This window comes from Mya arenaria, chromosome 16 (assembly GCF_026914265.1).
Source record: "Mya arenaria isolate MELC-2E11 chromosome 16, ASM2691426v1".
Taxonomy (NCBI): domain Eukaryota; kingdom Metazoa; phylum Mollusca; class Bivalvia; order Myida; family Myidae; genus Mya; species Mya arenaria.
Genome location: NC_069137.1, coordinates 50,503,562 through 50,527,655, shown reverse-complemented (window position 1 = coordinate 50,527,655; position 24,094 = coordinate 50,503,562). Strand labels below are relative to the sequence as shown.

General features: G+C 33.3%; 3 protein-coding genes across 9 annotated transcripts in view; 1 reads left to right on the top strand and 2 right to left on the bottom strand.

Moving 5' to 3' along the window:
- The window catches only part of LOC128222152 (uncharacterized), a 29,056-nt gene extending 24,744 nt beyond the window's left edge, over window positions 1-4,312 (top strand). For all 3 annotated transcript variants that reach the window (XM_052931026.1, XM_052931024.1, XM_052931025.1), the window contains one exon: window positions 287-4,312. In XM_052931026.1, coding sequence (XP_052786986.1) covers window positions 287-859 — 573 coding nt within the window. In that variant the 3' untranslated portion in view covers window positions 860-4,312. The remainder of the gene's footprint in view (window positions 1-286) is intronic.
- Window positions 4,313-8,374: 4,062 nt separating this feature from the next.
- On the bottom strand, window positions 8,375-10,381 carry LOC128221768 (uncharacterized). Its single transcript, XM_052930370.1, has 3 exons — window positions 10,289-10,381; window positions 9,806-9,913; window positions 8,375-9,442 (listed from the first exon to the last, which is right to left on the bottom strand). Exons 1-3 carry the CDS (start codon window positions 10,379-10,381, stop codon window positions 8,897-8,899), a joined length of 747 nt encoding a protein of 248 aa, XP_052786330.1. The 3' UTR covers window positions 8,375-8,896.
- A 3,594-nt stretch (window positions 10,382-13,975) lies between these two features.
- The window catches only part of LOC128222089 (probable helicase with zinc finger domain), a 35,679-nt gene continuing 25,560 nt past the window's right edge, over window positions 13,976-24,094 (bottom strand). For all 5 annotated transcript variants that reach the window (XM_052930907.1, XM_052930910.1, XM_052930908.1 and 2 more), the window contains exons 27-30: window positions 23,179-23,380; window positions 20,879-22,054; window positions 20,608-20,727; window positions 13,976-18,658 (exon numbers count right to left, since the gene is read on the bottom strand). In XM_052930907.1, coding sequence (XP_052786867.1) covers window positions 18,098-18,658; window positions 20,608-20,727; window positions 20,879-22,054; window positions 23,179-23,380 — 2,059 coding nt within the window. In that variant the 3' untranslated portion in view covers window positions 13,976-18,097. The remainder of the gene's footprint in view (window positions 18,659-20,607; window positions 20,728-20,878; window positions 22,055-23,178; window positions 23,381-24,094) is intronic.

The following is a 24,094-nucleotide window of genomic DNA, read 5'->3' as shown; positions in this document are numbered from 1 at the left end:
GTAATATATAAAATGTTTAAACTAAATCCGCGAGGCGGAGATTCATATCAGTCTAGATTTTTTTTGCATGTGTTATGTTGTCCCGATTGTTCGAACCAAGTATAATTGAAATGATCATATCAACGAAAATGAGGTACTTTTTTCATTTGAAAATTGATAATTACTAAATTACGCAAGAAAGCTAAATTCAAATATACATGAAGGTGACATAAAATTTTATTTTTAGCTGAAATGTATTTTGCCGTTTTGAGCAACAGAGCATGCGCAATGATCTATTTCTTTACAGGACAAGGCCGATCTTAAGAGGAACGACAACCCGTATCGACTGCAGACAATAAGAGAGAAAGAAAGTTTCCAGTTCGATAATGCTGATGGGTTTATAATGCGTCGTCACCGATCGAATCCAACCACAAGAAATGAACAGTCCTGGTATCGTAAAACAGACGACGCTCGCTTAGAATCGGTCGGAATAAAAAGTTATGATGAGACGCCATCAAAGAATTCGAGCAGAACAAAGCAAATCGGAAAAAAAATCGGCGTTATTCGTTATGTACCAGGTTTCGTAAAACCAGACGCCGGTGAATGCTCAGAAGATTGGATAAAATCTATTTTGAATCCGTCCATAGATATATTTAATCCAAACGTAAACAGTCCGCAATATCCACGACAGGCCGTGCGTTCTGGAAACATCGGTATTGTGAAATCCGCGGAAAGTTTAAACAAAACTGACGATCAGAAGGTTTTTAGAGAGGCAGAATATACATCGGCAGTGCCTTCAAAAGAGAAGCCAGAAGAAGATGGTTTTGAGAAATTATCTTACGCCGAAATAGTGAAAAAGAGAGCAGAGAAAAATCTGTGATTTCCCAAAAAGACGGGTGGTGATGATTTTCATTTTTATTTCGCAAAATGTCACGAGTATGTAATATGAAGTTATGCCGTAGATCTCCTCATACTTAGAGATCATTCAAAATTAAGATTAGATAAGCTTACCAGTTTAGTTATTAGTACAACTTTTACAATACGTGTCATATTGAGTTGTTGTATTGTGGTTCTAGTGATTAAGGTTACTATGATATCTGTTTACATGGATGTGTTTGCAAGCCCTTATTTTACGACATTAGTTTAAGTTCGCTATATTGTATAATCATTTTCATTTGACATCAGAAACTTTACTAAGTTTTAAAGGGACTCGTTCACAGATTTTGTGTCGGTCAAGACTTTTCAAATTATCAAGTTATTTGTTAATACAGGCATTAAATTAAAAGCTAGAAAAAAAAGCTCATGATGCCAAATTAAAATCAATTGAGCTCTAATATGAAGTTGTGATGATATTTTAAAATTGAAACAAGCATTATTTTCATATTTTACCCGATGTCTGATCCTATAAAACGTGAACAGGTACCATTCAATACCAAGAATCCATATTATATTTAATATATTACAGATTATGCTTTGTTTTTGTTGTTGTTGTTTTTTTCAAATTGATAAAATTAAGGTTATAACATCTCGGCGAAGGAAGGCGCTTGTCATTGGCAGATTTGAGTTCTAAGACTGTTCACAAACATAGGCAATGGGCTTACATTATCTTATGTTTTGAGTTTGTGTCTAAGACCTGCAAAATATTTAAAGAAACGAAATATTTGTTATCTCATTTTTATTCACAACAGAAATTGAATAATAGTAAAGTTTGATACTTATAAACTTATGACCTGTGCTAAATAAAATCTATTTTTTGAATGTTTAACTATTATTTACACGTTGTTATAAAAATAATGGAATTAGATGATGTAATGCCATACAAAACAAAATTTCTTTGGACATGAAACTGTATGTAAATCAAGGTCTTAAATATATATATTTGGTTATACGTATGCTATTTTAATTCATTTTTTTAAATTCATATTTTTATTTGTTCAGTGAATGAAATTTTGAAGCCTTTTGGCATTGATATAAACATATTGACTGCCAATCAAGCTTTTTTTTTAGTTTTATAAACATGTATACCTGTTGACGTGTATATAATAATATTATATTGTGATTGCCATATATCGAAAGTGTTCGAATATAATACATTTTAAATACGTTTTAAAGCTGCATGCTTTTATTTGATTTTATTATTTGATTTTACTCTCATGTATGTTCACCGCTAACATAGTCATATCGAAGAGTTGACAGAGACAATTTAGATTTTAAAAGAGTAATTATTGCTGTTATTGGACATCTTCATCAAACATAATTTTGGCTACTTTTATATGTAAAAACGTTTGCGAACTAATAAATAATGTAGAAGTGTTATAAATGGGTTGAAAAAGTGATACTTTGTTAATGATATGATTTCATTGGATGTTGCTGTTTATCGAAATGGTGCTGATTATTTTTGTTGCAAACTTGTTTGATTGTTTGGTTAAGAATATTGCAAATATGAAATTCATAGAAACAATGTTTTAAAGTAACTGAACTCGTCTCGTCTTTGTCAATACTTTAATCAAGGCTCGTGATTCCCAAAATGTTTGATATATTTTGAATTGATATTGCTTGCTTATTAATAACTTGTAAACTAAATGATATGCACAATTGATACAAATGTTAAAGCTTGTATCGAAACTCGAGCGTCATTTGACCTATTTTTTTGCAATATATTTGAAGGTCAAATACGCATGTTTATAATATGATTAATATATATTTTTTCCTTATCAGAATGTGTTGTGTCTATATCTTCGACAGAACAGAGAATACAAGAGCTGTTCAAGAAATATGTGGATTTTCTCCCCTCTCCTTCGAAATAGAGGGGGTATATTGCTTTGTACATGTCGTTTGATCCTCAAACTTGATTTGGAGGTTGAGCGTGTCCAGTAGATGAACCATATTGTCTTTGAGATCATTGGCTTAATGGTCAAGGTCACTTTGACCTTGAATGCAAAAATGTTTGTCCTAGTGATAACTCGACAATGCCTAGACATATTGTTCTCAAACTTAATCTGGAGTTGGGCATGACCAGTAGATGACCCCTATTAGTTCTGAGGATATTGACTCTATGGTCAAGGTCACAGTAATCTTAAATGCAAAAAGCTTGACCGAGTGATAACAAGACAATGCAAACATAATCATATGATCCTTAAACTTGACAAATAGGTTGTGTGTGACCAGTTTATGACCCTTAATGATCTTGAACGCGAACAATAATGTCCGAGAGATAACTTGACAATGCACACACTGACTCAAACTTGAAATAGAGACTGGGCATTTCTAGTAGATGACCCTTACTGATTTTGAGTTCATCAGGTCAAATCAGCTGGCACTTCGGTCTATGCATATTTTATTCAATTGACCAAATATTCATGACAACATTGCGCGCAGGGTACATACTGTTTCAGAGATCTCTTGTGTTTATTTTATTTAAACACAATACTTGAAATCGTGATATTTGTCAGTGATTCTGCTTATCATATGCAATGTTTCCTTTTGGTACACAACCTTTCATGTAATTTTTAATTGTCATTAACATGGAGGTAAGTAAGTTGGTGCAAACAAATTGACGTCAAGCGATTAATGCAGCATTAAATTTTTAAAGTAGTTTAAGTTTACAATGTACTAGTATATTGTTTTGATTTTTTTAAATTTGTTTTTATTATTGAACTTAGACATCATTACCATATAAGAGTAACAATCAAATGAATTCAGGATAAATAAGATTTTGATAACGCAAAAGTGTTAGACCATTATCAAGTCTCGTGATAGTAAGTGGTGATCTATTTTCTTGTTTGAATAGCTATATTACAGATATGATTGGTAAAAAATCTATACTTTTAGCTTAATCATATTAATAAAGAGGTGTACTGTTCATCTATGAATCGCAGACATAAACTGTTCCACGTTTAGGATCTACATAAATCAATGTATCTTTCGTTTATTGTATGCTGTATGCAGGTAATGTAATTTTGCAATTTATCAAATATCTCATGTGCCTTTCTCGTCATGGATAAGAAGTATTACATTAGATCTCGAAAAAAACATTTATTTCCTTTCGGTGATAAAACACATTTGACGATATCAGTAAATATTTTATTTTAGTTTAAAAATGGCCATGTTGATAAGTTGGCTATACGATTTGCGAAAACAACCATATCATGATTTGTCCATACTTTTATTTTCGAAGGGAAATCAATATCTTGAAATTTCAAAATAATATTCTGTTGTATGTTATAAAGAATTAGATTATGTTCGATTGACAGAAATATGAATAATGTTATATATTTCGCCTTATTTACCCTATGAATTAATAAAAATGTGTGTACGTTCTTTCATAAGAGAATATATAAACTAATATGTTAAACTTGTTGTGCAAATTATTCATCCTTGTTCCCCGTTCAATTTGTAATGTATGATAACCATAGAATTAGGAAATATATCTGATTTGATATGAAGTGTCAAAACCGTCCACTATATCAGACATGCTAAAAAAGAAACGAAACGGAAAAAAAACACTATAGCAAAACTGCTACCTAGGTTTATTACTTATAAATTATAGGTCAATTATTATTATTTACAATATCGAAAAAGAGACAAAGCAAATAAGACATAGCATGATATCACCTCTGTAATGGTTTCCGAGCAATAGCATGTGGAGCTAAAATTAAGTTCGGCTGTATTAAATCCCTGCTAACTTTTATACTTTTACCAGCTTAAAAAACTTAATCAAAGCAAATGTTAACCATTACGAAATTTAAATATCGACTAATGATAATACTTAGAATCATTGATTAGGATTAAGTGTACAGAGAACACTTATTATTGGTAGTTCCGTTTTAGAGGGTGTGTGTATATATATATAGTAGGCAAGAGAACGAAAACTTACATGTACATTTATTATCAAACATATAAAGTAAAAACTATCAAAATGATGTTCACATAAATTTAATAGTACACGAAATAAAAAAAAACTGGTCCAAAACGGCAAGGATCTTAACTAACGTCTTGGACTTTTGAGTGTTATACTTAAAAAAGTTTAAATGCCTATTTGTACTGTCAAATAAATACTAGAATAACATACAGATAATCTCAAATGAGTTTTTATTTTGTATCGAATTTATTTAACGAATCCATTTTAAAACGATTAAAACAGCTTTATAAATTTGATACAATTGAACACGAGTTTGAGATCCTATTTAAATCATTTACTGTCTAAATCTAGGTCAAAGGTTCCTCAATACACATGTTCGTGTCCACACATGTTCGTGTCCTAGGGCGAATAATTTACATTTGGTGCTATAAGGCTGCTTTATCCAGGAAAGAAAACAATCCACACAAAAAAAATAATGTTATCACAAAAACAAAACAGGACGTCTCTGAATTACGCGAGTGTTTACATGCCATTTGGTGGTTGAAGTTTTAAAAGACCGTTTGTCAGTGTCACTATCGCTTTCAATGGTGCGAACTCGCTTTTTAGCTGGCTGATTACCACATGGATTTTTGTCCATTTGATGGATGTGCATATAGATATTACCTCCGTGGATTGGAGCAAGAAAAATGTTATAAAATCAACCAGAGACAGGGGACCCGGGACCTAATTTTCGATATTGGATTTATCATTGAATTTGCAATTTTTGAATTGGCACGAAGTATTTAAATTAAATATACTATTAACATGGTAAAATTTTCACTGCATATATTACAATTTACTAAAATTATGTAGTTTAAAGTGTTCAAGAATGAAATTTGTAATGACTTGAATTTCTAATTTTAGATAAACATTTCCATTTGTAGAATTATATATTGAAACCTATCAGAAGTATGGGAAATGCTTAAGACAAAGACACAGGACCTCTGATATTGAGTCTTTTTGCATGAACTGTCTAGGAACAGATTCTGCCTGGTAACATCATAATGTATTTTTGTATTCTTAAGAATGATATTGTATTAATATTCGGCCTAAAAACGTGACCCGTGTCTATATTAAATCTAATATCCCGGGACAATCTTTAAGCAAGCCAGGACTTCGGATTAATAACTGCTAGGATCGCTGAATGAAAAAAGCCGGGACCTTTGTGGCCGGGGCATTCGCTGATGAATTGTCGGGATTAGAATTCAGAAAAGCCGGGACCGCAATCGGAAGACTCGGCCATTATCAAACAGAATTGACGAATTGTTTATCTCGGAGCTTACCGGAGATGGTTGAGTTTAACGATTGCCGGGACCGCTTTAGCCGTGACCTTAGCTAATAACTACCGGGATCATTTCTTCAGAAAAACCGGGACCGCTGTAGCCAAGACTATCTATGATTTTCGTTTGATATTGTTTGAATCAAGTGTAAAAAAACATGTTTGTTTACGTTTTTTTGACAGCGCGAATGAATACATTTTTCTGTGATACGGATATTTACTTTGCATAGTTGTTTCACTAGTTATATATGCAAACTATGGCATGGGTTTATATCACTATTGCGCCGTAAGTTTTATAATAATAACAAAAAATGTTTCCCATGTTTAAAAGTCATTACTTAATTTTTTCTACTTATGTCATCCGTTGTAAAACGAGTAAAAATGAATGTTTGGTTTGATTGCCTGAATCGAAATCACAGACTCAAGATGTTATTAAATACTGTACTATGTCATTAATTATATATTGGTATAGGATTTATCACGTCATGACGTAGCAAAAGGTCATGTGCATCTTTTTATGAGTGGATTCCAGTAGCAGTTAAAGCCACATTATTTTTTAGGGATGTAAACCTTTGTATGCATTGGCAACATTACGTGATAATGTCAATCAACCAATCACAAAACTACAAACCTATTAGCGCTTATATGAAAAAAATTGTCTTCAAAAACGATACTTGAGCAGATATCAACATTTGCTGAAGGGTTCCAGCTTTGAGTATATTATTTTAATACCCCTTATGATTCGCCACTCCAAAATCCGTCATACACCAAAAAAAGCATTTTACAAAAATATGAGCGAGCACCTATCTGCGCTGTTTTCACTTAATACCATTGTTGCAATGCACACTAATCTGCCACATTAGTCTTTAATAAGTCATTGGACCAGTTTGGAATTTCGTTGTTATTTCCCATACATTTCTTTTTGATAAAAGATCGTGTGGGCTTTGGGAAATTATCAGACATTATATGACATGATATGAGACTCTATCATAGTTATATTCTCACTATTTATTTTCTCTATTTTTTAATCTTAGTGGCACTGAGACTTTAAGCATGGTGCTTAAGGTAAGCATGTATAAATTAACAGAACATAACGTAAGTTTAGTTTTTACTTATGAAACAAGCATCTCATCATACAAATATATAAAACATAAACATGTTATTACATTTGGCCAGCCATATCATGGTAGTGAATGTAAAGGTAAGTGAAAATGTATTGAAGAATAGTTAAACACTACATTATAGAACTACAAGGACAAACTTAGCAGGAAAACAATGTCACATCATTAAAAGACAAGCAGAAGAGCAGCAAGAGACATTCTAAATTTAAGACAAAAACACATCACATAAATGTCACAATTTCGTTTAGACTGGACCACTAAGCTGGCCACCTTTATAGGGTTTTTTTCTCAAATAAACTGTAGCAATATTTATAAACTCGTGGTGTCAATGCCAAAAGGCATCACACGACACTAAAATGTTGGTATTGGTAACATCTTGCATTTACCTAACATTTGTTATACTCTCTTGGAAGTGTCAACGCCACATAAGCTCATTGGGAGGACTTACCTCACAAGTTATTTCAAAATCTATCTATGTCGTATATATTAGCAATCTACAATCCTCAGAGCAAAGGTTTTAACAACACAGATAAAAGCAAACATATGTATCAAGTTTTAAACGAACTAAAGTTTGTCATAAAGATGCACAAGAAAAATAAACTAACTGCGCATACAAAACCACAAAAAAGAACACAATAACCGTTTAGGCAACGTTTTAAATTGACCTTGTTCTAAAAAAGATGGCACATGTTATGAGAGGTACTTATATAGATACGTTTATTAATTAAGGGGTACAACATGTAATTACGAAACTTCTTATGCTCTGATTGTTTTTTTTGTTATACACTGTAACTATTTTCCGACAGTATAAAATGAATCAATATATACAAATGGTATACAAGTTAAACAGTAAAACAAAGCGACTGCATATGGCAATAACAAAATATATAATATCATATGAGACACAAAATTTATCAACAGTATAAGCACGTTGCATTTGACTTGTAACAGTGTAAGAAATACCAAAAAATACAGTGACAAGCCCAGTAGTCAGAATTAACCCCCCCCCATCTATTTAGGGGCACAAGCCAAGGGCCCAAACGAACCATGAGCTAGGGACACAATTATATTCACCCAAAACAAACCAATAACACAAATACAAACAACACCAACAAATCATGCCCTCATTAAAATTGCTTTACCGTTAAATGATGGGATTACCGCCTTAAAACGGGCAGTGAATCAGGAGTTCACTGGAACTCGAGTCTACCGGAGGCTTAAACTAGTTAGCATGTCTATGACCTTACTTTTCCCATCTTTTATTAAAAAAGGTACAAAGTCAAAGCCCAACGGTCAATAAACGAGACACACAACGAACAAACCAACACAGACCACTTGGCTAAGAATATGTAAATTAACTGAACTCAGTTTGTGTACAGATGAGAATCAGAATGGCATCAAATGTTATCAAAGGCGAAATGTTATGAAAAATGAAATGTAAAAAATAAAGGCTAAAAGATGCATTCAAAGCTAACTCTGTGCCCAGACATAACTTCATATGAAAGGAGATTTGTAACGTTCGTTATTTTTATAAACATTATAATACAAGGTCTACATTTATTACCAGTATGTTAATAAATGTTAAGAGTTACATACACATACAAATAATTGCTATAATTATTGGTGACTTTCGTGCACAATATCTGCCCAAGATTGTGGACATTTTCTTTGAATGATTGCACGCTCTTCCACTGCAACATCCAGTTCTTCGGATAAATCTCGTATGGATCCCTTTAGTGTTGGTCTTTTTCTTCTGATTTCGATAAAAGGGGTATCGGCAAATTTTTGTACATAGTTTGATGAGTTTTTCTCTGTTTTGATATTTGCTTCACGTTCCGTATCATCCGGCTTTTGTAGATTATGTTGGGAATAATCAAGGACTGTTCGTATCGTTGAATCCCACGTTGGTGATTCAGTTCCAGTACAATTCGCTTTATCTGGCGTTCTAGCGCGTATTTTCAAAGATGTATCGCAATCTATGTATCTTCTATTGGTGCGTGTTTTTGTTATTGGGGGCTGGCATGTAGCTGCCACGCCCTTACTCGTCATACTGTTTTGCTTGTCGTTTGTTTTTCCCTTCGATGTGTTTGATCTGTCCTGATCGTAAGTTGAAGATGGGATTGCATTTGCAAGGGCCAATGAGGAAAGGTTTTGCCGTGTTTCCTGAAAAAGATTTAGCAATTGATTGATAATTGATATCAAATTATATCTTTAAGTACAAATAGCATTACAAAGCATTTTTGCATCATCAAATGGTAGTACACGGTTATATTAAACGACATAACACCGAGTGACATTACCACGGGAATTTTATACATGAGGCTTAATGGTGATTTTCGGCTTCGACTTGAGGTAAGTAAAACGTTTGTTTTGAATATGGATGCATTTTTGGAAATGGTTTCTATAAACTGAAAACTACGTTTAGCTGAAATTTCCTAATATATCTTTTGACAGACTAGTGTTACTATTGAAAGACAAACCACGCTTTATAGGCGAAGTTCAACGAATTATTCCGTACTCAATTACCTTGTACACACGTTCATGACCTGGACCTGTCTTCCCTTTTGTCTTTGTTCTTGGACGAGAAGCTGTCGTTTTATGTTCATTTACACCTGTTAATGACTTCTCTTCAATCTAAAACGGATTATTTGTATTGAATTGAAATAGTATATGATTCCAACATAAATTAATGTCGTTTATGTTTATACACCGACGGTTAATGATATTATGTATATGAGCCGTACAATATTACATTAAAACTACATGGACAATGCCTAACAGACACTAAACGGGAGACAAATAACATCCGAAGATCACACTGAGACCACAAATTTCTTATCATATTGACTTAAAGTTAATGTATTTATAAGCATTTCCTTGCAACAACGCTTTAATTGTCAAAGAAATACACACTTATATAATACGTTGTAGCGGAAAAAAAAGTTAATCAAATGAGCAAGTTTATCATGATTACTTTCGTTTCAACTCTACAGATAAAGTCAAGCTAACCTGTGATGCTTTTGCCAAACGTTGTTTAGGCAGTTTCGGTACTTTCTTCAAAATCTGGCGGTATTTTGGACGAAATGAAACCTCCGCATCCATTCCTTCTTTGCCAGTTTCTGAATTATCCGACTCCTGTATGTATTAAATACTTGTTAAATGATATCGATTCTATTTTGTTTCAACTCAATTGTTAGTTAAACAATTGAATTAGGGCAATTTTAAAATCTAAGTATCAAGTTTTGTACAGAATTAAAAAAATAATCAACATACAAAACATTAAAGTAAACACACAAGCACGGAATTCAACATAATAAAACACGTAAAACAACTAAAGTATTCATAATAAATACAATACTATAGTGTACCAACCTCCGATTCCAGTTCATCAGGTGTATACCTTCTCGACTTTAGAATTTCCGAATACGATCTGACTGGAAGAACTTCTGTATTTCTGGAAAGAAGTGGTGGTTCAACAAATAAATTATTTGTATCATGTACAACGCCTTGGTCCATATACAGCTTCGGGGCTGACTGGCCTGTCCTTATAATGTCGTATGACCCTCAGTGGTGTGTAATATTTTTTAAATGGTAATCAGTAAACAATACTCTTCCATATTTTTATGAGTTCTCCAGGAATTATTTCTAATGGCCCAATACAATTCAATTCAATTCAACATATTATTGCATTAAATAAATCAAACATGTTTATAGCAAACACAAAATACATACATGTGCAAGGCATGGATTTAGACACGAATTGTTTTAACAGAAGAGCAGAACATTTGTTTATGGATACAAACAACAATATATTTATTAGTTTCTTAAGATGTTTGCATAGTATATAAATTTTAATAAATTAATTAGAGATTTATTTGAATTGTTAGATAACAAATTAATAAACTTTTGCTTTGTTGGCCACGTGTAGTAATATCTTTTAATATATTTGGCTCTTAAGTCTGCGTATTTCGGACATATTAGTAAAAAGTGATATTCATTTTCAACCATTCTTTGGTTGCAGGAGATGTATAATCTTTGAGATCTAGGTGTATTAACGTACATTGACGTGTATTAACGTCAATACATTGACAAGCTTATTTGCATATGGGATATCTTAAACATGTTCAGACAACTAGTATAGCCAAATATATAGTGAGTATCAAAAATTAAATTGAAAGTTTTAATTTCAAAATCAGACATACTATGCCAAAAATTGCCGATACAGCAATTCGTTACTCAGAAATATGATTGTGTAATGTTTGTCGATAGGATGGTCCAGTAGTGATATGCATGTTGATGAGCGATTTAGGGCTGTTTTGGTACAGTTGGGGAAAACATGCTCATATTTTATATACCTTTACTGTTACACAGAAATTAAAGGAATACAATGAAAAGTAACGTATAAGTGTTTTGTTTACATTAACGTATATTTTTTCAATTTCGGCAACTTTCCTAATGTATGGTTATTTGGAGCCAGTCTATGTGGAGACTTCTTTTCAATACCACTTTGTGTTATGTTTCTGTAACAAAATAAAAGTTAATAAAAAAAACAAATCCCACTACCAATGCCGTTATGCTGAATTGGTCATGAACCGAATTCGAATAGAGATATGGCAGATGAATCGTTGAGCGTCCTCTGTAATTATTTTGTTCAAACACACGCTAACGTTGGTTGACTTGGCGTTTGCTTTAAGTAAAACGGTCGACAGTCGTTCGGGTAACCGGAAACACGTATAACATTAGGGTTTCAAAAAGCGTAGTGTTATTGTTGGAAAAAAATCATCAACGTTGTTTCAGTTAGTTATACGAAACATAGAAAACAATGAACTACAGGGATACACCCAGTAGTCACTTATTCGAATACACAGGAGGCACAAATATTTGGGCCTAAACGACACTAAACGTTCAAACGCTCTCCTTGCTTGTCGTTTGCATTTGGGTGAATTCATATGTTATTAAATCTTTCTGTTTTAAACTTGCTCAGGCCTCATACACCGCGACTCATTCTGTAGTATACATATTTCCATTATTTCCATAATGTTTACAAGTATTACTTTTAAGTTCCAAAAACTTACAATTAAGTGCTTTCAAAACTATAAGTTCAAGTAAAGTTTTTCCTCATTTGCTAGACTTAATTAACTAATTAGCTTCTTTTAACACCTGCTGTCAAATAAAATTGATGTTTTGATAAGGAGTGAAACCCTAAATATATATGTGTACAGGAATGTATGTTTTTACTGTGTTGACCGACTCACCCTTTGGGTTTTTGATTGACTACAATATCATAGTAGATCCTTTATCATATTTGTAAAAATTCAAGTCAGAACAAGAATGAATGGACAATACAGCCTTAAATTGTAGGTCAATAATGTGTACCTTAAATATAACTGATCTACCTTGTGTTACATAAACTTGTGTAAACAGGCTTAAATACCTGGCATGGAGTGCAAATTGAATTGTAAACTTTAGGTGGAAAATTATTGAAATTATCAAAATCGTTTAAACATAACAGCCGTCTTGAGTCGCGTCAACATATAATAATGTCGAAACATTAATGAATAATTCGCCGTCAATGCCTGTTTGCAGATTTATACAGATCTTGTCTGTTACGCCAATGTTTTAATCCTTCTAAATTATAGATACCTTACCAATGCTCGGATAATTGGAGCAGAAATTAATCATCACGGTTTGTATAATTTGCCAACCTTTTATGTACCAATGTTTTTTTTTCTTCGTTTCCATGGCGACTCAAGCTGAAAGCGTACTATGTAAGAGTAATGCTTTTTATATCGCGCTTACTTAGGTGCACGATGTATTGCATAGAGAACCTATCCGGATACACATTTTTACCCCATCTGAAGACCGGTATCTCCGCGGTCCATTATATATGTAAGAGAGGGAAGCGAGTACATTTCGTCGTGTTTCACCAGGTTTCTAAGGTACAACTATAATTGTTACTTTATTATTTTTTGCAAATGAAAACCTACCAAATTTATTTTAAAATCATCCATTTTATATTCCATCATCTTCCTTTCTATACTTTGCGCGATGTAAGGACTTTCAGTAAATTATGTCGTACCTAAAATAAAACACTGCCCTGGTCATATTTAATCAATTGCGGTTGAGAACTGGTTGTTGAGAGCTCGCTGGTAAGTTCAAGTGATGATATTGATGTTTATGTTGTTGTTGGTTGTGTTGTGTTGTACAACCAGTTGCTTTATGTTGAAATTCCATCCTATTTGGCGTATACTTATTGTGTTTCGTCAGTTGTGCATTTTGTTGAGTTTAATTCAGTGATTTACTTTTTTGTGATTAACAGTCTTAACATGTGTTAAGTGGAGTATAAAGGATCATATCATTTTAAAAAACGCACAAAACACAGGATTAAAATGCAGACCAGGTACTTTAACGTCTAGTGTTCTAGTATTATTACGAAAACAAACACTATTATTACCGTACAAAGGTTGATTTAAAACCAACGTTAAATCACTGCTCCATATTACTTGTGTACTTCTTGTATGTTTTAGTTCGTTTAAAAACACATGGCTGAACTTTGTGATGTTTATATTATGCATTCGTCTTCTTAGGATATATTTTTCTAGTTGTTGAAAATTTTTCGCTTTACGGTTTGACTGGATAGGTTTCTTTTGGAACATATTTGACCTAGTGACCTGATTTCTAAAAAAACGTCACAACAAGGAAGATAAGCTTTTATTAGTTGATAATATACACAACGCATATATAATTTAAACAGATACATGTGACCAATGATAAAATCATTTACAAGCATGCACGCAAGTCATTTATTGCAATACGGATAAACCCGATATGGGATATACGGGACAAGGAAACCATAAGCTCGATTTGGTTTTCTTTGCCCTGTATATCCGTTATCGGGTCACCTACTAACCCCAAAACATATATATCACGTCGAAAACCTTTTTAAATTGATTAAGAAGCCAACACTATCTGGAAAAATGTCTCATTTTTTTTATCGGAATCGGAAAATAGACGCCATTTTTGGTACGATACAAAAATTGGCGTTCTGATATGGAAAAACATGAGGTCACCGCGTGACCAGTCCTGGGCCAATGGTGTTACGTCATTCATTTTGGAGACGTGATATAACTTCATACAGTTTAAACATTATTATTGTTACAAATCAGACAGATCAATTTTAATCATTACTGATTATAGGGTGAGATAAATTTACAAAAATAATATTTCAAATGAATACATACTCATGTTCTGTCGATAATGAAACAAATCTAATTAGAAATACAAGCGTTTGTAATCTATTTACTAATCTACAGGATTACACAAAACAGAGATAACTATTATTCGCCCTATGGTCCTTTGTTTAGGCGGCATGGCATAGGGATGCATTGCATAATTTAAATAATATGGCTGTAATTGAAATTTCACAACTATTTTAAATGTAAATCTTAATTCATGAAAATAAATATAACAGTAGTTGTATCAGGGTACTTTACATACTAAGTCATAAGTTCAGCAATATATATATTTAAGTATAACCAACTCATCAACATGGTATGTCTTAAGCTCAAATTTATATATTGGATTAATTGATACAGGGGTTCTTACAGCTTATTATTGTAAATCCTGAAAAAAACGGAGGTCTACTTGAGTATGAAGCGATAATGCTCAAAACAGTGTAAAGGGGCTGAGACCCCTTTTTCAAAAAAAATCAAAAGTAATTTATATTAATTTCAAGTTACTTCTTAGTGACTGTGATGCAATGGTCTGAGCAATATAATCTGAAGAACAGTACACACGTCTGGAATTAAAAGATTACAATCCTGATTTCAGAATAATTCCTGTAGAAGCTTTCTATTGATGTGCTATTATACAATGAAATGAGTGTTTTGGAGATATTCAAAATGCATTGTATACATCCCTTTAAAGGCACACGAGGTATCATATATTATATGAGTTGTAGAATTACACAAATTTGCATATATGATCAAATAGGACAGTGGATTTATGTACATAGCCAGAACTGGAAAATCATATATGAATATTACACGCAATAATCAATATGAGTATGCATACAATACAGTGCGACAACCAGTCATAGTTGTAAAAAACAAGTCAAGAAGTTTTAACTTATGAGTACACAACGCAATGTTTAAAATCAAGTAGTACGTTACAAAACACATCGAGATTAAACATATGCATAATACAAGCAGACAATGTCTTACCCTTAATTTGTATCATTGTCTACATATACATACTCTATTCAGCAGAGAAATAAAACAAACATAAAACTCTTGTATACATAATAAAGCAGTAAGGGTATGGACAGAATGTCTTATCTAAGGCTGGTTGCATGGTGACATTAATTTATGTCGGATTCAAAACGGTTATATGTGCAAAACAAACTTCAATAACGTAATCAATAGTTTGTCTTAGTCATTCAGTTTACTTATTACCAAACGGCAAGCAATACACTTTCAAACGATAACAAGCATAAAAATCAAATATTATCTACAAATACGCAATGAAATAAAAACCTTTGTACATTAGAGACCTTAAATTACTGTCAACAATATTGCTATGGACTTCATATTTCCAATTCACTTGAACAAAAAGTTACAAATGATTTATGTTCAAATAGTGGTAAGTGTGCACGTATTCCATGTCAGGCATTTGTTAAGGTACAGAATTTAGCATAAGTCAATACGCATTTACAAAACCATTCATTGAAGATATTATGTTTACAAAATAATACATATTCTTTCTATGAGGTACACTATGTATACTACGAACGATAAACACCTGTCAGATTAAATTTGTTACCAGTTTACTATTTTAGTCAAATAAATAAACATAGCAAATACATTGACATCCACAGAAACCACAAATGTCCAAATTACATTTTGGGACGTTCGCAAACTAATCATCGTTCTACAAAAAATACTAAACACTCGGTCTGATAACTATGTTATAAGCTAAAAGCAATGGTACGAGCTCCTTAAAACTGTGAATGTGTCAATCGGAAAATATAGCTTTTGGAGATCAGTCGCTGTAATACTCGTATATTGCATTCTTACATTGAAATAAAAAACACACCCCTGTATGATTTTTCAAAGAGTATCCATATGGCACATACTAACATTTAATATGTATGGTAATCACTATAATTATAAAAAAGTAATATGTACATGCATTGAGATGTTAATAAAGCTAATAAAACAAAATGTTTGCGTATGTCAATGTTAAGAAAAACGGCAACTAAACGTATGCGAAACCTGCAATAACATATTATTTAGCTTTATCATTTACAAAAATAAATATAAATATATCAATGTAAAATCAATTAGCAAAAGCATGCCCATTTATTCAAGCACAGATAATTCATTTGGGATGTTATAATACAAACTATCACATTTGATCATATCATCATGACAAACGACTTTCGTCGTCGAGGAGTTAGTTCTTTAACAATTTATACAACATAAATCATAAAAGTCTGATTCGACAAATATGGATGGTCCAATTATTACCCCATTTTCATAAAACTAAGTATTAAAGTTTAATGTATCTAAAATAGTTCGTGTGTCAAATGTTGTCATGAAAAGTGCCAAAATAAACTATCAAGTAACAAAATGATATTGAGTGAATGCCGACGACAATACATGATTTAATATAAAAATAGAAAAGTGAATGTGTTAAAAAACGATCCTATACAAAACAATTGCCAGGATCACTTCCATTACCAACATTTAAATATAATATGTTAATATGAAACGCCCTTTTCCATGTCAATGATAAGTGCTACTGCTAAGTTACACAATTCAAATTAAGGGATCCTACACCTTATCTACAACTATATCGTACGACTTGATATTCGAATTGTTTCCAAAAGTAATACGATTATTTATTCCGAAACAAATTGTTAGTATGTCTAGTATAAATATAAAACAAGCAAGTTCCATTCAATAGGTTATCATAACTTATCTTCGGATGTTTTATTGTACGCTCGTTAATAAGACGGTCCTAATATAATACAAAAAGTATGGGGAAATCATAATCATTTGCTTGTTCTCCTTTTCACTCTAGTATTACCGCAAGGTATGATGAAATCACATTAACTTGCTGATGTCCTTTTCAACCCAGTATTACCCCAATGTATGATGAGATCACAATATTTTGCTTGTTCTCCTTTTCAAACCAGTATTACCCCAAGGTATGATGAAATCACATTAACTTGCTGATGTCCTTTTCAACCCAGTATTACCCCAATGTATGATGAGAACACAATATGTTGCTTGTTTTCCTTTTCACTCCAGTATTACCCCAAGGTATGATGAAACCACCATCATTGGTTGCTCTCCTTTTCAACCCAGTATTACCGCAAGGTATGGTGAGATCATAATATATTGCTTGTTTTCCTTTTCACTCCAGTATTACCCCAAGGTATGATGAAATCACAATCATTGGTTGCTCTCCTTTTCACTCCAGTATTACCCCAAGGTATGATGAAATCACAATCATTGGTTGCTCTCCTTTTCAACCCAGTATTACCCCAAGGTATGATAAGAGAACAATATTCTGTTTGTTCTCCTTTTCACTCCCGTATTACCCCCATGGTATTATAAGATTGATTTATTGCCCTTTTTAATATTTATGCGAAAAACTACAGAAACAAGCTCAGTAGCAAAAAGTTTAAACATAAACCTGGTTTAATGGCACTGGGTAAACGCCAAACACATAGAACATAAAAACAAAAATTCACAAACAAAAAAAACAGTTAACCCAGTATTAAACCCAGTCATATCCCTAAGTATGAGGAGATCACTTTCTTTCGCTTGTTTTTCTTTTCACCATTTCGGCGTAAGAGAATTTCAAAGAACCAACATTTGCTGGCTCAACTTTTGTGGACACTTGCGATGTAATTTCTCCCTGACTAAATGCCTTTTGGTCGTCAGTCTTGTTTGAACTTTTTGGAGGTTTTACAATACCCAAGGTTCCAGAACTCAGGGTTTCTCTTGGATTATGCGGATTTCTCATATCGGGATTGTTTATTTCTACGGTTTGGTTCAATTTCCGTTCATTCCTATATGTTGTGCCCTCATTATAGTTTTGCCCCAATATGCTACTCGACAACTTACCATCATCAGCGATTTTAGGTTCATTTTTAACCTTTCGTTTAGATTGTGTTGGTGGCGCTTCACTGAAACGGTTTATTCTGACTGATTCTAAGCGATCGTCGTCTGTTGTACGACACCACTTTTCTTTCTGTGAAATAGGCCCTGTTGCTTGACGAACTAGACTATAAAAATCGACATCGCCGAACCTAAGACTTTCTGCTTCTAATGTTTGTGGGTTGTCTCTTCTTTTAATGTCGGCCATTTCCTGCAAAGATATGTTTCGTTGTACAGAGGTGCTGTTTTACTACCGACAAGAGTCAGGGTTTGATTCTAAAAAGCGAAATTCAAATGTCATGAATGATCTTATATATGGTTATTGTAGAACTTGTGTAGATACTTATTAAGAATGTTATTTGCAACTCTAAATGGTCATTCTAATCATTTTTGCTCTTCAATTGTACAATGAAATAAAAAAACTATGTGTCTTGAGTCTGAAACTTAGATCTAAGACGTAAATGAAAACCGACCCAGGGGCGATGATATCAACAAGTCTCAAGTCTGAGTTTAGACTCAATTGAGCTGCTTAAAAGTCTATACAGTCTTATACTGTAAAGATGTTTAAGTTTTGATTAAGCAATCGATCATTAATCAAACTGGCATGTCCGACTATTTCAGTTAAGCGATTCTAAATTTGGACAGATCTCCTAAAGGCTATTATGTGTTTTCATTGGAATAAAAAAACAAAAACACATTATTTATCTTTAAGTTAACAAAAAGATAATAATTTTCATTAATAGGAATTTTTCATTTAAAATGGTTTGAAAAGTTGAACAACACAAAAGGAAACAAACATAACATACTAAATTTGTACGTTTAAAACAAGAGGAGCCAAATGACGTTAGAACGGTCACCTGATATATAAAACTCTGGCCATGGTATTTATATTGTATAAACACATACTTCTATGATTTGATAAGTGTAGTACCCGGTTTTACACCCGATTAAACCCTTTATTCAATTTTGACCGAGATTTGATAAATACAATCATTCTGGCCCCAATTTCACAAAAGTATTCAAACATCAGTCTCATTCTCAATTCAATTTACAAATTAAAACCAGAGTTTATTCCAAAATCTAGCATGTTTTTTACTTTTTTTAAATCGTATTTTCTCGTAGAAATGGTTGATATGTTTTCAATATTTCAGAAAACAGGATTTGGAGCACAATATACTTAAGCTATTGTTAAAAAAAAAACAAAGAAATTTACTCAAATACATTTTTGTCTGTAGAGTAGCTTTCTTTGAAATCTTGACCAAGGGCATTAATCAACAACTTCTATGATGGAATTAGCTTTTAAACGGTGTAAAACCATGGCTTTTAATGCTATGTGGTAAAACGAGTTGATAGTGATAAACCATTTATTTTTAAACAAGGTAGACCAAAGTGTCCGATTTAGCCCAAAACCACACTTAACTGTGGTCTTATTAGTTTAAACATTCTTTATAGTTATCATGTAATGGTTGGAAAGGAAGAAATGGTTTTAAAGTGTAAACATAGTGAAAATGGGAATTTTTTTGGAAAATCAAGAACTCATAACGCAAAATCTCGCGGTGTTGCTGAGACCTTGTTGTCCTTTTTGACATTTTGATTTGATTTATTTTTTGATTGTTAAAGAAATAAAGGTGCTAGAATGAAAACAAAGGTTAAATATGGCATTTTTTGGTAAATCAATACTTCATAAATCTTGACCATCTTATCCATTTGGTGAACACTAAAAAGAAGGATCAATATGGCATATTTTATAAACCAAGGTTTCCTAACTTTTTAACTCTTATCTGATTTAGCCCATAACATGGACGTGATAATATTGGTATACAAATCAATTCTTAATAAAATTACGTTTGGTGGTTAAAAGACGGTTCTTAAATGAATCAGTCACATTGATCGATGATCTATGCTGGACCTATATCGCCGACCTTAGGCTGAAAACACAGTGGGGTTTAAAAGTACTTTATTGTGTCATGTTTAACCCAATGGCAAATGTTGTTGATTAAATTTGATGACGTAACCATTCTAAATTTTTTTTATTAAGAATACCCTTGTTGAATCAATACTGATGCACTTTTTGAGAGGCGTTTACTTGTGGAATAGCTGTTCGCCTATCGACGAAGGCGGGCATGCTACCTTGCAATGTCACTGAATATATTCACTCACATTTGATACGTTGTGGCCAATGGAGGTGGATGTTGATTCTGTTGTTGACGTTGCAATGACGCCAGTAAATGCAAAAGGGTCATATCTCAGTCCAGCTTTACTATCTGACGTCTTGGAGGGCTTTAAAAAGAAAAAGATATCATAAATGTGACACAAAACATCACTTGCCATCATATCCTATCTGAATAATTTATCTCTAAAAATAATTGATTTATCGCAGCCGTTTTATGAATTCTAAGTTTATGTGCAAAATATAAATACACACCAATACCTTTCTGGCAGTGCTCAGGTCGTAGGCTGGCTCTAGTTTCGGCACGTTTATTGCGGTTTCAGTAGGTAAATGTGCATGTTGTTCGGTAAATATTGGACTGGTATGTAGAAAAACTGGTGTCATTGTATCCAGGCCACAGCATGTTACTGGAAGGTTTGTGCATGGAACATGTGACATGCCGCCTATTCCTCCAGATTGCATTTGATAAACAGGAGGTTGTTGGATGTCTGTTCTTTCCCGTATAAATTTGGTTGCTTCTGTGTTCTTACTAGAAGATCCCCGAGACGAAAAAGGATTAATTGATGTGCGTGGAATGTGTGTACTCCCATGCATGAACATGTGTGGTTCAGGAGTATACATTACCTGTGAATGCAGAAGACTAATTGAGGTTTGAGGGACATTTGAGCCACTAGGTTTGAACAGGGTTGAATCTGGATTCGTACTGTTCTGTTCTTGAATACTTAAATATTCCGGGGTAGCTGTTCTTCCCCGCATAAATTCGGTTGCATCTGTGTTCCTACAGGAAGATCCCTGCGATGACAAAGGAATATTCGATGTTCGTGGAATGTGTGTACTTCCATGCATGAACAAGTGAGATTCTGGAGTATACATTCCCTGTGAATGCAAAAGACCAGTTGAGGTTTGAGCAATATTTGAACCACTATGTTTGAACAGGGTAGAATATGGATTCGTACTGTTCTGTCCTTGACCACTATAATATCCCTGGACACTACGGAAAATGGGGTCATGTTGTGTCTTCGATGGCAACGCTTGCTGTACGGTTATCCCTCTGCTTGATGGCGACACAGAAGTCCAGGAAGTTTGGATCCTTGTTGTCGACGGTAAAATATTTCTACTTGCTTGGGGTTCAGTAAACCCTAATTGAATATTGCCAGTTGACCGCGTTTGCCGTGTTTTTATGACATTCAACGTTGATTGCTTCACAATAGGTTGCGCTATATTGTTTGTTGTCGGCACCGAGAACAAGGAAGATTGGGTCCTTGTTGTCGAAGGAACAACATTTCTAATTGCCTGCCGTACATGAAGTCCATATTGACTCGTGTCAAAGGACGGCATTGGCCTCGTTTTTACGACTTTTCCTTTTGGTTGCACTGATATAGGTGGTGCTGTAGTACTTTTCAAAGGATATCCCCGTTTGGTATTTTGTGGATGATGCTGAAGTACATACGTTATAACGCAAGTTAAAGGAAAATATCAAAATACGACGGACCTCAAAAATAGTCAAATGAGCTTTTAATAAACAATTACTTTGTTATACTGCACTATGCTCAACATGATACGATATACAGGTATATTCTTTAACCTTCATACAAATTTTAAAACATTATAACGTTTTTGTTTAAATTTGGTTCACTGATTGTTCAGATTCTTCATGCATGGTTTTATCATTTATACGACAATACCCCCAGCAGAGCTATTGAAAAAAGTGTCTTCTTACGGTTGTAAGCGGACCGTGCACGAGAATTTTGAGGTATCTTTTACGTAAGTGTGTGTAGTCTAGCATGTCGCCTCCACAAATTGTACTATGCATTTTGACTTTATTTAGTCATTAGGATATCGCGTGAATAAATTCAAGCAGTCAATCTAATCATGATCGTGTCTAAAGGCAAATATATCAAAATCTAAACGACACTCAACTATTTAGAGCTGTTACAGAATCGCTACTAATGCCCCCGATTGGTCAGATTTCTACAATTTATTGAAGTTCGATTAAAATCCGATATAGTTAAAGCTGACATCGGGCCCAAATTTCTCGAAACTTCTTAAGTCCCTTATAACAGGATTAAGATCATCTCACTATTTTCGTTGTTCTATAAAGTGTGTTATATTAACTTCTTAAAGACATTTTAGAAATTATGTAAGAATAATCTGTATGATTATCAGAATAAACCATTTTTTATTTATCAAAATCCATTTTTAGTATGTAATTTGGCTAATTGAAAAAGCGACTTAAGCCTGTTAAGCTTAAGAAGTTTCGAGAAATTGGGGCCTGTGATACTGCTTGCACTTTAAACTGCTTTTGCTTCTTTGATTTGGAAACCTTGAACGATATGTCCCAGATTTCGGATCATCCTAACTAACTTGATGGTAACACAATACACTCAATGACGAGGTCAACAAAAACGGATTACAGAAATATTGAAATTAAGTTATCAATAAATATTTGGGCAACTGGCTTTGAACTGTCAATAAGAGTCGAAACTTATAAGGAGGAATATTACAGGTAAACCAACAAGAGAAAAATAATGTAAACTTTATTGGAGGCAGCATAAACTCACGATGGCGGTCGATACAGGACTGTTGGGAGGAGCTCGAGTGCTGTCGATAAAAGACCTTGGAACGAATTCTTTGGCTAAAGGGTTAAGCCTGTATGTTTCTTCAACCTCAGCATTTTCCAGCATCATTTTAAAATGTTTCCAAGTCAACCCAAAAAAGCTTGCATGTTCATTGCACATTTCCAGGTAGAACTCCCATACCTTGCTGTTAACAGAACATATAAAGAAAGGCATTGATTAAATGTTAAAATAATGATATCACATTTTGCTATGTTTAGATTAATGTTTAAAATCACAATAACATATAATCGTCTTCCTTCATAGTATGGCAATTTTGCATACTCCTTTACCTGCAATGGTTGTGTTTTTATTTCTGATCACAGGGGAGTCTTACTTGGTGTCTAAAGTACATTGGACATATGCCAATGACACACTTTAGAGCCAACGTGGTACCTATATGTGCACTGTCGTTCAGACAGTGTACTCATTAGTATTTTGTTCTGACAGTGTACTAGTGTTAGAATAATACCATTTAAAAAACTGAAATACGACACGAAACAAGGGATACATTGTCGCAAGAGTTATTATTTTTTAATAGACATTATTGCAATATATCTGTTTTCCGAGCTAAAATATCCAAATTAAAGACTTGCTTAGACAATGTAAGAACATAATTAAAATCTGTATCGAATTTCAGTCCTCAACAAAGATAACCTCAAAAACAGGAAGAGCACGATGGTAAATTGTTTGTCTATACGTGTGTACGCTGTATCTATTCTGCATATTCTTAATACAATAAGTTTACCCTTTTTTGTGAACGATGCTTTTGCGGTCTTGTTCATTGTCCAATGTACTTGAGACAACACGTGTTATCTCAGGTACAGAGGCGTACGCATTTGACAAATAGTGAACGACATAC